This window comes from Vipera ursinii, assembly GCF_947247035.1.
Source record: "Vipera ursinii genome assembly, chromosome: 3".
Classification (NCBI taxonomy): domain Eukaryota; kingdom Metazoa; phylum Chordata; class Lepidosauria; order Squamata; family Viperidae; genus Vipera; species Vipera ursinii.
Genome location: NC_139516.1, coordinates 51750525 through 51763228, shown reverse-complemented (window position 1 = coordinate 51763228; position 12704 = coordinate 51750525). Strand labels below are relative to the sequence as shown.

Sequence of the window (12704 nt, the reverse complement as noted above, 5' to 3'; positions counted from 1 at the left end):
TTTCAGTTGAACAAATTTATTACCAGGAGGAACAAAAACATTCATTGGAAAACCATGTACATCAGAAACATTAAATAACTTACATTATTTACACAGAGGTATAAAATATTACATACATTGTATCTTTACATGCACACGCACGCACGCACACACACACACACACACTCAGACAATATCATTTTTGCCAGATGACACAGTCCTCACAGAAGCCCCAGACAAGCACCAGTGTTCTCTATGGGTAAAAACCCTGACCTTTCAGGATAAGCAAAGGCACCTGTTGTTTGAAACAAAATTTCAACCTGGCCATATCCAGGTGTGCTGGGACTGTAACTAAAATAATTGTCCCAACCCTAGACTGAGGTGGCTGGTGTACATTAGTACACAATCAGTAGGTGTCTTAAACTGAGAGTTTAGCCTTAGGGACAGCATGATAACATGTTCTAAAACATCCTTGCAGATGATGCAAAATCATTATTAGTCTTATTACGGTAACCTGTTGTTCAGCTCTTGAAAATTATGAGAGAGATGAAATGTCCATTGTTGGTTGCTTTGTATCCTCTCAATTATGTGCTTCAAGTACAATCAACAATAGGGTAAACTATACATACTAAACCCAAGAAATCAGCTCAATTCCACTTCCGCTACATCCATGAGATCGGAAGTATTAAGAGAGACAAAGTTCACTCCCCCCCCTCCCAGAAAATGGAGACTAACTCTGTGCCAAAGGACGAGAAAGCAAGAGCCACCCAGGACTCTATGGCAAATGAGGGCAGTAATTGAAGAATGAATGTGTGGCTTCCACCAGCTTTCCTTGAATCTGAGCTGGCTACGTGAGGAAAGATGGAAGATGAAGTACAACTTCTGGAGGACCACAAATCACACAATCCTTTATTTAACCTATAAAAAGTATCCCCTGGCAGATAGATTTAGACATATTAGTAGCATCTTTTGGATGCTTCATATTCTTTGTTCTAAATAAATTATGTAAGTCAATGGAAAACACTGAGTTAATTCACAATCTATTCATAGATTTGTGAAGGCAAAAAAATTCAAAGGGGACACAAACTTCCCTAAATAGCAAACAAACAAACAAACCATAATTTGGGTTCCGTGTGCAGAAGTAAAGATTGTGCCGATTTTGTGGAAGATTATCCTCTTCCCATCTTGGAATCATATGGCCCACCTCCCCACTCCGTTTAGAGTGCTGAGTTAAGACTGCAAAAGACACCAAGATGCAGTAAACACAGTACAATGTTAATATGTAAATGCTCGCTCTGAGATTATACAGAGGCCAGCTTTTTTCATCCTGCTTTCCTCTTAAGCTCAGAAAGTGAGAGCAGTGATACTGTGCGTTTCCCAGACCAATTCAAGTTTTATTAACAATCAGAAAAAAAACAACAAGAAAATGAGAAAACACCTTGGACCATGAGGTAGGTTAACTCAAAACAAGCTCTCACCCTCTTAAAATCTCAGTCACACACCTGCTGCCCCCCCTTCACCCCCAATTGCACAAGACAAAACACAGAATCATTTGAACACCTATTTAGAATTACAATACAACTTTCCACTTGGCTGGAAGAATCAGCAGCTTAAGTGTAGAGAAAGGAATTTTCATAACACAAAGGAATGGACAGAATTCCAACCTAATCCAGGGCAGTAGAGCAAAGGCTCCTACAAAGTAAAAGCAGAGCTGTAGAATGGTCCAAAGCATTCGGAAAGCAAATTGCTTTAACCTGCTGGTCCATATTTCCCTATTAGCGAATGAATTTCCAAAGTCTGCTGCTGAGCAATCAGTTTAAATCCTTGATCCTCTGATGGAAGAGTACAATGCAAGTTAGAAGTTTAAGGATGAATCTATAACAGTGTGAAGAGTGTTCAATCAATCCTCAAGTAAGGCTTCCGCAGCCCTGCTATATTGCACACAGACGGAAGCTTCTCCCAAAGACTGATAGATCTTCAAGGGCTTAAGCCAATGTTTGCTGCTAAGCATCAAGCGCAGTGAACAATATCCTGTGAAAAATTCAAGTTTCTAAACGCAGAGCGTCAACTTTTATCTATTTGCTCCTTGTTGTGACATGGAAATGTGAATGTTTGAAAAAGATGTAAACAAAAAGAGATGCTGGGGGCGAGATTAAGAGGGGCAGGCTCATTATCTCCCCAGTAATACAGGAACGCATTGCAACACCCTTGTGCTTAGCAATTCAAATCTTCCTTACCCTGTTTGAAAGCTGGAAGGGAAGATTCCATGTTTTTTTCTGTTCCCTGACAAAGGAGGGGACAAAATGTCCTTTTTCCTGTGATAGGGGTCTGCAGTCACTGCCATTTTACCAAAATACAATAAAAAGCTCTGCAAGTTGAGAATGGCATGTCTAGGCTACTTCTTTGCCAGAACTGCTGAATGATGGCATGAAGGAGAATCCTAAATGTATTTAATCAGTTTAGGTCTCTCTTTCTTGTTGCTTATCTAACATTTAGAAAAAAGCATCCAGCTTTATAACTGGTATTCAGGAAACAACAACTCTTCTGACGTTATCCAAGTTCATCAAATCAGCTACTAAGTATATCACTCTGTTTAATACAATTGTTAGTTGTCTTTTTTCTTTTAATACTGCCATTCCAGGAATCTGGGAAAATCAACTTCAAAGAGTATTTGGCAAATGAAATAGAAAACCTCTGAGCAATTCTTAATCTATAGTGACCACTGAGAAGCACTACATTATGTGCTCAGATTAAAGTGGCTCATTTTCTTGCATTCTCCTCCAATCCTTCTCCCTTTCAAAAAGAAAACAAATAGCAATTCACAGAGAAAAGTAAGAAATAAAAGTCAGTACTTCAACAAATCCTCCTGAAAGACCAACTAGAACAAGAAATACCCCCTAAAACAATCGCAATCAACTATCCAGGAAGGAATTGGCAACCCTTGATTTTCTCTCTAATTATTTTCACCGTTAGGTCTTATGGGCATAAGCAGGATATACAGTAGGCAGTTCCTGGAGAGCTGGAAACCATGGGAAAAACTTGTTTAATTATACTAGGATGAAAAATCTCATTTCGATTTGTAGACTTGTCAGATGGATTCTGACTGAAAGGACCTGAGCACCAAATTTTGTCTTCTTCTTTTGGCTCTCTTTTACAGTGGCTGCCATCATAGACACCTGACAAACGGGGAGACTTGAACATGTAAAGGAAAAGGCTTCCTTTGCCTTCTCCAACCCATGTACTTGTCAGAAAACCAAGCAGCCTTCTCATCCTGAAGCCCTGGGTGTGAGAGATTAACTACTACTTCCTAGCCAAGCTCCATCTTAGTCTTCTTAAGGCCATAGCTGTTTTTTTTCCTCAACTTCTAGGTTGTGCTGTTCAGTAGCTTCCTGGCACTCCAGAGCTTCACTGTGCAGTCACTGGGAATAAAGGTAAAAAGGTAAGAATGTGAGGAATATCAGGTAAAAAAAAGCAAAGCTTGTACATTTGAAACCAAAGCATTACATGAGCTGAGAAACAGGAAAAAATGAAAGCCAAATTACTTATTACATTAAATGTACTGTAAAATGGTATACTTTAAAATGGCATACCAGCACATTTTCATTTTGAAGGAAAAGAACTACAGGAATCCCTGATCTGAGTACTTTGGTGCTTTCCTGATATAAGCCATCATTCTGTTTATCCCCAATATCTTCTATTTCTCCCTAAAGATGCCATTTTATTGCAAATTGCAACTTAGGGAATAAATAAGATTTGGCAGATCTGGATGCAATTTACCACCACCCCAACCAAGGTCTCATGTAACTGTTTTTCCTTCAACATAAAATTGACTAATTTAAGTGTACGTTTATAAAGCAGGTTCAATGAAATGTATTCTACATTAGTTTGGACACTATTATTTTAATCTGCCTAGTAGAGAAGTTTTAGGTGCTCGTGACACCCAAAGGCTTTATTCTGACACATATGGAGAGGGGTCTAGAGATCTTCAAAGTTTTTTTTTACTAGATTTCTATTCCATATTTCCTCCAGGAAATCCAGATGGTTTACTGAGGGCTCTCCATTCGTTTCATCCTCTCAGCAACAATGGGTTGGGCTGAGAGAGAGAGAGTGAGTGACCCAAAGTCACTCAGGGAGCTTACAAACCTGAGGGTGGTTTGACTCTATATCTCCTCATCTGTAGTCCAACATTTTCATTACTATATCACACTGACTGGTCCTCATACTGCAGAAACCAGGCGGTGAATTGGAAGTACCTGACTGGAAGCCAATTTGCCCTCAACACACTGATCTTGAGCTGATTTAACTAGGAACAAGTTTACACTTATTTCAGTATGGTAAAGTAAAGGTAAAGGTTCCCCCGCACATGCGTGCTAGTCGTTTCCAACTCTAGGGGCCAGTGCTCATCTCCGTTTCAAAGCCGAAGAGCCAGCGCTTCTCCGAGGATGTCTCCGTGGTCATGTGGCCGGCATGACTAGACGCCAAAGGCGCACGGAGCGCTGTTACCTTCCCACCGTAGTGGTCCCTATTTTTCTACTTGCATTTTTACGTGCTTTTGAACTGCTAGGTTGGCAGAAGCTGGGACGAGTAACAGGCGCTCACTCTGTTACGCGGCACTCGGGATTCGACCGGCCAAACTGCCGACCATCTGATCGACAAGCTCAGCATCCTAATCCACTGAGCCAGTGTTCAGTATGACAGGTTTCCAAATAAAGCACAAACCCCTTGACATTGGAATCAAATTGGCAGAGTTAGGGAAGAATAGAAGGTGCATTTAGGATGTCCATTTAGGAGGTAAATTAGGGAATGAATTCTCCCTTAGAAGACACCTTCGCTTACTGTCCCTTCAAAGGAAAGAAAAGCAAGTAAGCATTGCATACCGTCAAGAAGCAGCTGAAATCAGCTCCCAGAGAGAGGGACAGGGAAGACAAAGAGAGGCAGGGAGGGAGAACACAGCAAGAAAAAGTAAGCAGGAGAGTAGAGAAGAAGGAGGAAGTTCAAGGCAGACTGGTGGCACGGCCCTTGATGGCAAGGACGCGTCGTGGAAGGCAGGGGGTGAGCCCAGGCACGTAATTCCATAACTTTACCCGACAGTCACTGTGGCACAGAGAAAGAGAAACAGAAAGAAAAGAAGAAGAAGAAGAGAAGAAGGAAGACAAGAAAAGGGGAAAAAAAAGAAACATGGTCGGAAAAGTGGAGATCAGAGATTGCCTTAGGGCAGGGCTTTTCAACCTTTTCACCCATTGTACCACTTTTAGGATATGGCAACATCCGAGTACCACCAGTCACCTAGCAAGGTGTCAAAAACTTGATGACCCCCCAAAAAAGAAAGGAAAAAAGTGATGAAGTACAGGTAGTCCTCGACTTACAACAGTTCGCTTAGTGACTGTTCAAAGTTACCATGGCACTGAAAAAAGTGCCCCCCAAGCCACAGCCGAGCAAGACACCTGCCTGCCCGCTGGCGCTCTTTCTCCTGTTCGAGGTTTTCATTGTTGTGAGCATTTCTGTTGAGGATTGGCAGTGGGGGTGGGGTGGGGGGTGTTTGGTTTTTATTCCCCCCATCTGCTGGGTGGTTGCAGCAGGTTTTGGTCACTTCACATGACTCTGGGACACTGTGACCGTCATAAATATGAATCAGTTGCCAAGCATCTGAATCTGGAGATGCTGCAACATTCCAGCTGACTGGCGCTTCTTCTGGGCTCAGCAGAAGCACCGGCATCAGTGCTGAGCTCTAGCTGGAGCCTGGCACTGATCCTGGGGCTTCCCCTGAGCCCTGACAGCCCTACAGCTCCAGCAGTCTCTCGCTCAGGCTTGTGTGGTGCTGCCACTGGTTCAGCTCATTCCCCTCCCCTGCTACTTTTCTAGGATGGTCGCGTACCACCTGCCAGGTGCCAATGTACCACAAGTGGTACCCGTACCACTGGTTGAAAAGCCCTGCCTTATGGAAGAAAGTGAATGATGTATTCTTAGTTGCCCTCCCAGGAGATGCACATCTGCCAAGCATCTAGTGCTTGCTAGTTTTCCAACCCCAGCTTTGCCAGAATCATGTTTTATAATGGCAGGTTACCAAGAATCCCCACTGCTATACTCCTGGTTTCTGACTATATAGATAAAACATTTTATTCTGCCTTAATCAAGGATGCATCGACTGATTCAGTAAGATATTCAGATAGCAATACTAGGTGCAGCAATACATTCTTTCAAGATTTCTTCTTGGGATCACTGAAGGTGGATATTCACTCACAATGGCATTATGCGAAGAAGCTATAAACAAAACAACTAACACAAAAAAAATTCTTCTTTGGTTTAAGGACGAACAGTCAATGGCTGCAGCACTATAAAAGGTGGCAGTCGATAAATAGTTTTGCTCATTTTGCTCCCTCCCTCGGTCAGGCATTTGGACTCTAATGAAGCAATGTTACCTTGAACAGGTCAACTACATATCATGGGATCAAGAAGGCAAAACCTTTTGGAACTCTTCCCTGGATATAGTAGGACTCTACTTAAACACTCACCTGGAAGCTGTGAAAATGTGCTTTGAATTTGTGCAGATGGCATTGATAGGACTATCATGCCCCTTGATGTCCCCAACAGGTGTGAAGTTGTCAACATTCCAGACCTTCACCGTCCCACCACGGCAGGCACTCAGCAGCATGGGCCGGCTGGGCACAAAGGCCAAAGCACAAACCCAATCTTTATGTGCTGGGATTTGCTGGAAGCAGGAATACAGTAAATCAGAAAGGGCACAGGTCTTGTCATAGTAGCTAATTAAAGGAAGGAAATGATCTGATTAAGTAACTCAGTTGACTACTTTGAACCGTGGTCTTTGTTTATCTTTTCATAACTCTTGAAACCTTTCAAGATTTTAAAGATCAGTGATACAGGAAAAATGTACTAAGGATATAAAGGCAAAAACTATACCCTGAAAATGCATTAACTATTAATGTACTGATACTACGGATCAGTACAGTGGGATGTATAGAACGGTCCCTAGAATAATATAGCATCCTTTAGTAGAAAGGAATATTTTCTCCATTACAATTACAAAAGCATTCTTCATATCTGTTCTGGAAAACTGGGTGACCCTACAATTGACTCTACTGCACACCTATATGTGGGGGGAAGAAGTGTGTCAGAAAGTGCCACTAGACATAAGGAAGTTCATTCCTATGTTGCTGGATATAGTTTGTAACATTAGTACAAATCAGATCTCACTAATACACTAGCACATAGGGACACTTTGCCATGATATCTTCAACATTATCTATCGTCTAAACATCTGGTTTCTCTCCCTGCCCTTACAAAGTTAATTCTCCCCCACTTTTATTCCCCAATTATATCATAACTTAGTGCTTTGATACCTGGATGAGCTCTTGTTGTTCCAAGTCCCATTTCTTGATCCCGTTGTCACGGGAACCACTGAAGAGTATGTCTCCCTGAATAGCTAGGCACTCAATCCCATCATAATGTGGAGGCTCAAAGTTGTGGGAAGGTCCAATGTTCCCACCGACACCTTCAGCAATCTCAAACATCTGCAAAACAGAACTTCTTAGGAAAAAGAGTAGCTAATCAAGGACCAAGTTCAAGGCGCTTGAAGCCATGGGGTTCAATATGGTACTTTACTGTCAAAGATGAAGGAACAGTGATAGAGAAAGAGGATCATCTCCCCTTCCCAATATTAAATTTTAAACAGGAAAACTATATGCAACAATTTTGGAATCTGTGATATGAGTTAGCTGGTATAAGCTTAGTTTTGATCTTTTGTAAGAAATGTAGTGGGGAAGTGCACTAATGCAGATATTCACTAGAAATAATGGTTATAATCACCGTTGCTGGATAGCTCCTACTATACTTCAATTTTCAATTAATTCTTTTCCCAATGATTTACATAAAACCACGTTGCAAGCAAATGCTAACTGTGAGACCAAGTAGAGCTTAATGGAATGGTTTTATCTGCTCTTTAGTAATTTTTCATTTCTATTGCCTGAATGCGAACAGCCTCATCTTTCTCCTGGATCAGAAATTCTCTTCTCTTCCAGATGGCAGATAGACAGATAAATAGATAAACAGATAAACAGATAGATAGATAGATAGATAGATAGATAGATAGATAGATAGATAGATAGATAGATAGATAGAGGCAGGCAGGCAGGCAGGCAGGCAGGGACACAGACAGACAGACAAGATAAGGTATTTGAAAGGAGAGAAACCAGACTGTCAATAATATAGAAAGTGTGTTCCTGAATATGCTAATAATACACTCAACAAAACTTAAATAATACCTTAATGTAGTGATCCTTAGATCCTGTGACTACCAAGTCATGATTACTTGCAGTCCTATTCACTGTGAGACACATCACAGGGCCAATATGACCTGTTAGCTTTCCAATAGGCAGAAACCTATTCAATATATAAATAACCCAATAAATAGCCAAACACTACAACAGTGATCAGAGCATTTAGAGAGATTTTATCTGAGAAAAAGTGTTCTTTTGCCCCTTCCCTATACTGTCAACCTCAGCATGCAAATTCTCTGAAACATAAAGGAATGACAATATACTTCAACAACTCCTGGTCATTCTCTTCTGTGCATTCTCATACATTTGCAACCACTTGTATACTGTGGGCAGTCCCGGGTGTTGCTGATTGCTTATCCTCCTGTACAATTTGTATCCTGCTGTACTTCTATCTATCTATCTATCTATCTATCTATCTATCTATCTATCTATCTATCTATCTATCTATCTATCTATCTATCTCTACCTACCTATCATATTATCCCAGATTACACCTCTCACTGTCCCCATTAACTGGGAATGATATGTATAGAAAATCATAAAATCATAGCACTGGAAGGGACCTTGGAGATCTTCTAGTCCAACCTCCTGTTCTAGGCAGGAGTATTATACCATCCTAGTGAAATGGTTGTGCAGTCTATCTTGAAAACCTCCAGTGATGGAGCATCTATAACTCTGGGAAGCAAGCTATAATAGTCCAAAGCACTATAGGAAACAGGTTAAGGGAAATTATTTCTGGTTTCTTTCTGACCTGTTCAACTCCCAAATGCGGACAAAATTGCCAGTGGCTGCATAAAGCATGGTGCCTGTGGGATTAAGTGCAATCTGATTGATCTGGTGCTCGCCTTGCACGCTGGTGATAGTCCGGGTAGTGGTCCCAGCACAGGCATCTCCAGTGATCACCTGACCTGAGGAGCTAGTGGACAGAAGGAGAGGGAGGATCTGAAACATAAAATATATCTGACAAAAGTATGAATGGAGTTCAATGAGAAAACAATAGAGGTTTGCTCTTACAAGAGACTATTTCACCACAGGCAATTTTATCAACAGAATATAATCCCCATTGATTTATATGCTGCAAACTCACATAACTAGAACAAATTATTTCTCAATTTTGTCTTACTCACCATTTTACTCAATCTTACAATTATAGCTAACTGCTATAAAAAAAACAAAAGCTAACTCATAGCTTAAACTTGCTTTGTTTCTGGTATCTTCCTCTGCAATAAGGATTAATCAACCCATGTGATTAGAGCCAACAAAAGGTTTATACAAGATGAGACTAACTCTTTTCTTCTTAGCTGGAAGAAGGAAGACTAGATTGAAAGGAAGGCTCAAGAAGGCCAAATTTCATGTGATGTTAGCCAGATGGTTATCCACTTGGTTTGTTAGACTCCAGCTTCCACAATGTTTATTCTGAGCATTCATGGCATATTCTACCTGGGAAATCTGGCATTTGTATTCCTACTACATCTTAAGGGCAATGGGAATCTTGGAGAGATTACTGTAATGCATGCAATGCAGTGATTACTTACGTGAGAGTGCGGATGCACTTTGCAGAATCACGAATATCCCATACTTTGATGTAAGAGGTAGAGACTGTGAATACCAGGCCAGAGTGACTGCAGTATTTTATGGAGACTACGTTATTTGGATGACCTTTCAAAGATGCAATTTCCTGTCCTGTTACTAAGTTCCACATTTTGCAACTCCGATCTTTGGAAAAGAAAGCAAGCTGAATCAGAATGGATTTTTCTTCTCTGCTGAGAAAAGAAACCACTAGTCTCCAGTAAAACTTCAGGCATGCACAAAAAACATGGAAACCATCACAACCGATTGGTCCAGGAGACCCATGTTCCCCTTAGGCTGGATTCTGAAACTGTCTTAATAGAGGTAGTTATAGATTGCCATCCACTTATTTTTAGGAGTATAGGTGACTCTGAAACTGTGTCCTCATAACTGTGGGTTATGATATGTATCAATAGCTATCATAATAGACATATGGTTCCCATAAAGAAACCGCTCAAATATAACTCTCTTTAGAACAGAGGTCCCCAAACCTTGGCCATTTTACGACTTGTGGACGTCAACTCCCAGATTTCTGGAAGTTGAAGCCCACAAGTCGTAAAGTGGCCAAGGTTGGAGACCCCTGCTTTAGAACATGTGTGCAGCACTATTCATCCTTCCAGCTTCTTGGTCATCAAAAGCAGACAAACTTACGTACCTTTGGAGCCAGAAAATAACAATTCATCAGTAGCATCCAAGCATAATACTGGCTTGGTGTGTCCTTCAGCCACAGAAATGCATTGCAGTGGTGCTGTCCGGGTACTCCTGGAACCTCCCACAGGGCTAATGATCCCCCTTGCATGGGAGAAAACAAAACAATTAAAAGAGTGTAAGTATACTGTCCAAATAGAAAACGTGGAACTTTGATTTATGAAAGTGTGAATCTGATTCTACTCAGGAACAGTCACTTCTCCGGTGGATATTGACGCGCCACAGAAAAACACCCTAAGATTGGCAATTCAGATCATCACATGTAAAGTGATAACAACTATTACTTGTTTTTGCAATAAAGAAACTAAATTATTCAGAATGTGCTCAGGTGGCTAGAATCTAAAGTTATTATTTTGCTTTTTTGTTTTATTATATACTGGTGGAAGCAAATGAAGCAAAAATATGTGATGCTATTTTGTCAACTGATTATTTTTCACTTTCCTGTTTCTTACTGCTTTGAAAAGACTGAACTAAAAATTACATATTCAGAATGGCAACCTGCAACTGATATAGATTTATATCTCCAATCTCTCTCTCTCAAAAGCTTCCAGAAAACACTAATTTTGAAATTCTGCCACCAAGAAATAACAGCCCAATTTTGTAACATTTTTGGTGGAAAACAGCAAAAATCAGTTCAAAAGCAAACACAAGCAAACATTTAAATCTCATTTTTCCCCACAGAAATCCATCACTGCCCACTCTGATTAAATACAGTAATAGCATTGCTATTTCACCCACTGCTCTCCTCAGATCCTCAGAATGGAAAAATGTGTGTCTCTAAGTGTCTTAAACTTGCCCTTCCCTGTTCTCTTTTCTTGCATCCTTTATTCCACGGGTGTCAAACTAGCCACGTCATGTGACGTGTCATGACATATCGTGACTTTTTTCACATTGCTGGAGCTGGGGTGGGGGTGGCCTCCGCATGATGCAACCAGCTCACGAGCCAGCAGTTTGACACCCCTGCCTTATTCCGTTCTGTACTGGTACTGAGACACTGGCCAAAATTAGCTTCAACTCTGTGCTACAGATAAAGAAATATACTATGGTCTGGTGACACTGTATATTGTGCAAAACATATTATACAATTTTGTGATCAGAACAGAACATTCACAATGGGAGACTGGAATGTAATATAGCTATTACATAGCACTTAAGACTTATATACCCCTTCACAGTGCTTAACAGCCTTTTCTAAGTGGTTTAAAAAGTCAGTATATTGCCCCCAACAATGGGGTCCTTATGTTACCAAGCTCAGAAGGATAGAAGGCTGAGTCAACCCTGAGCCAGTGAGAATCGAACCCCTGGCAGTCAGCAGAATTAGCCTGCAGTACTGCTTTCTAACCACTGCACCACCATGGCTCATGCAATATGCAAATAAAAAAAGTTTTTTGTTAACAACAATTTTGGCTTTAAAAGATATCATTTGACTTTAGGGTTAACATGGAAAAAAAAGAAAGTCCTGGATTCTGGCCCAGAAAAACAGATTTTTCTGGAATCTCTAGTAAGGGAATGAGAATTGAAACTCATAGAAACTGTATTCTTAGTTACAAATAAAACAAGTATCATATTTTAATGCTTTTCAACCAATTTTTTTTGTGTGTGTCTATGTGTGTTTTGAGATATGTTGCTGATATAGTTCATGTGCAAATTATCAGTTATACCTAACCAAAGCAATTACATTGACAGGTTCATGTATCCCTAGTTTTTTTGATTACATTTTTCAGAAGTGGCTTGACCTTGTCTTCTTCCCAGAAATGAGAGTGTCTAACTCAAAGTCATCCACCAGTTAATGCCTAAATCAGGACTGGAACTCACAGTCTCTCAGTTTGGAGCCTGATGCATTAAACCACTACAGCAAACTAGCTCTTAAGTAATCCTTAGGTGTACTAATTTTAAAGTAGTATTCTTCCTTTTTTGTGTGTGATGCAATTCAAAGGCATCTATTACGGCCACAGAGCTGCTTTGCCATGCTTCCCTCCTGTTCTAGACTTGAGGGAAAATTTTGGTGCCCCTGCACCCGTCCCAGATACCTGGAACAGATCTGTGTTCCACGGTTATCTGTGCAATTTTAATACATAATATTCCGAGGACTGTGATTGGTGTCCTTATTTGCTGAAATTCTAAACCCACTCAACATCATCCATTGTGTGAAAA

The 12704-nt window shown here is 40.7% G+C and overlaps 1 protein-coding gene across 1 annotated transcript in view; it reads right to left on the bottom strand.

Moving 5' to 3' along the window:
- KIF21B (kinesin family member 21B) overlaps positions 1-12704 on the bottom strand; it is a 69001-nt gene continuing 56297 nt past the window's right edge. The window contains exons 29-35 of the mRNA XM_083357792.1: positions 10498-10634; positions 9809-9989; positions 9025-9189; positions 8259-8376; positions 7338-7508; positions 6492-6688; positions 1-3398 (exon numbers count right to left, since the gene is read on the bottom strand). Coding sequence (XP_083213918.1) covers positions 3344-3398; positions 6492-6688; positions 7338-7508; positions 8259-8376; positions 9025-9189; positions 9809-9989; positions 10498-10634 — 1024 coding nt within the window. The 3' untranslated portion in view covers positions 1-3343. The remainder of the gene's footprint in view (positions 3399-6491; positions 6689-7337; positions 7509-8258; positions 8377-9024; positions 9190-9808; positions 9990-10497; positions 10635-12704) is intronic.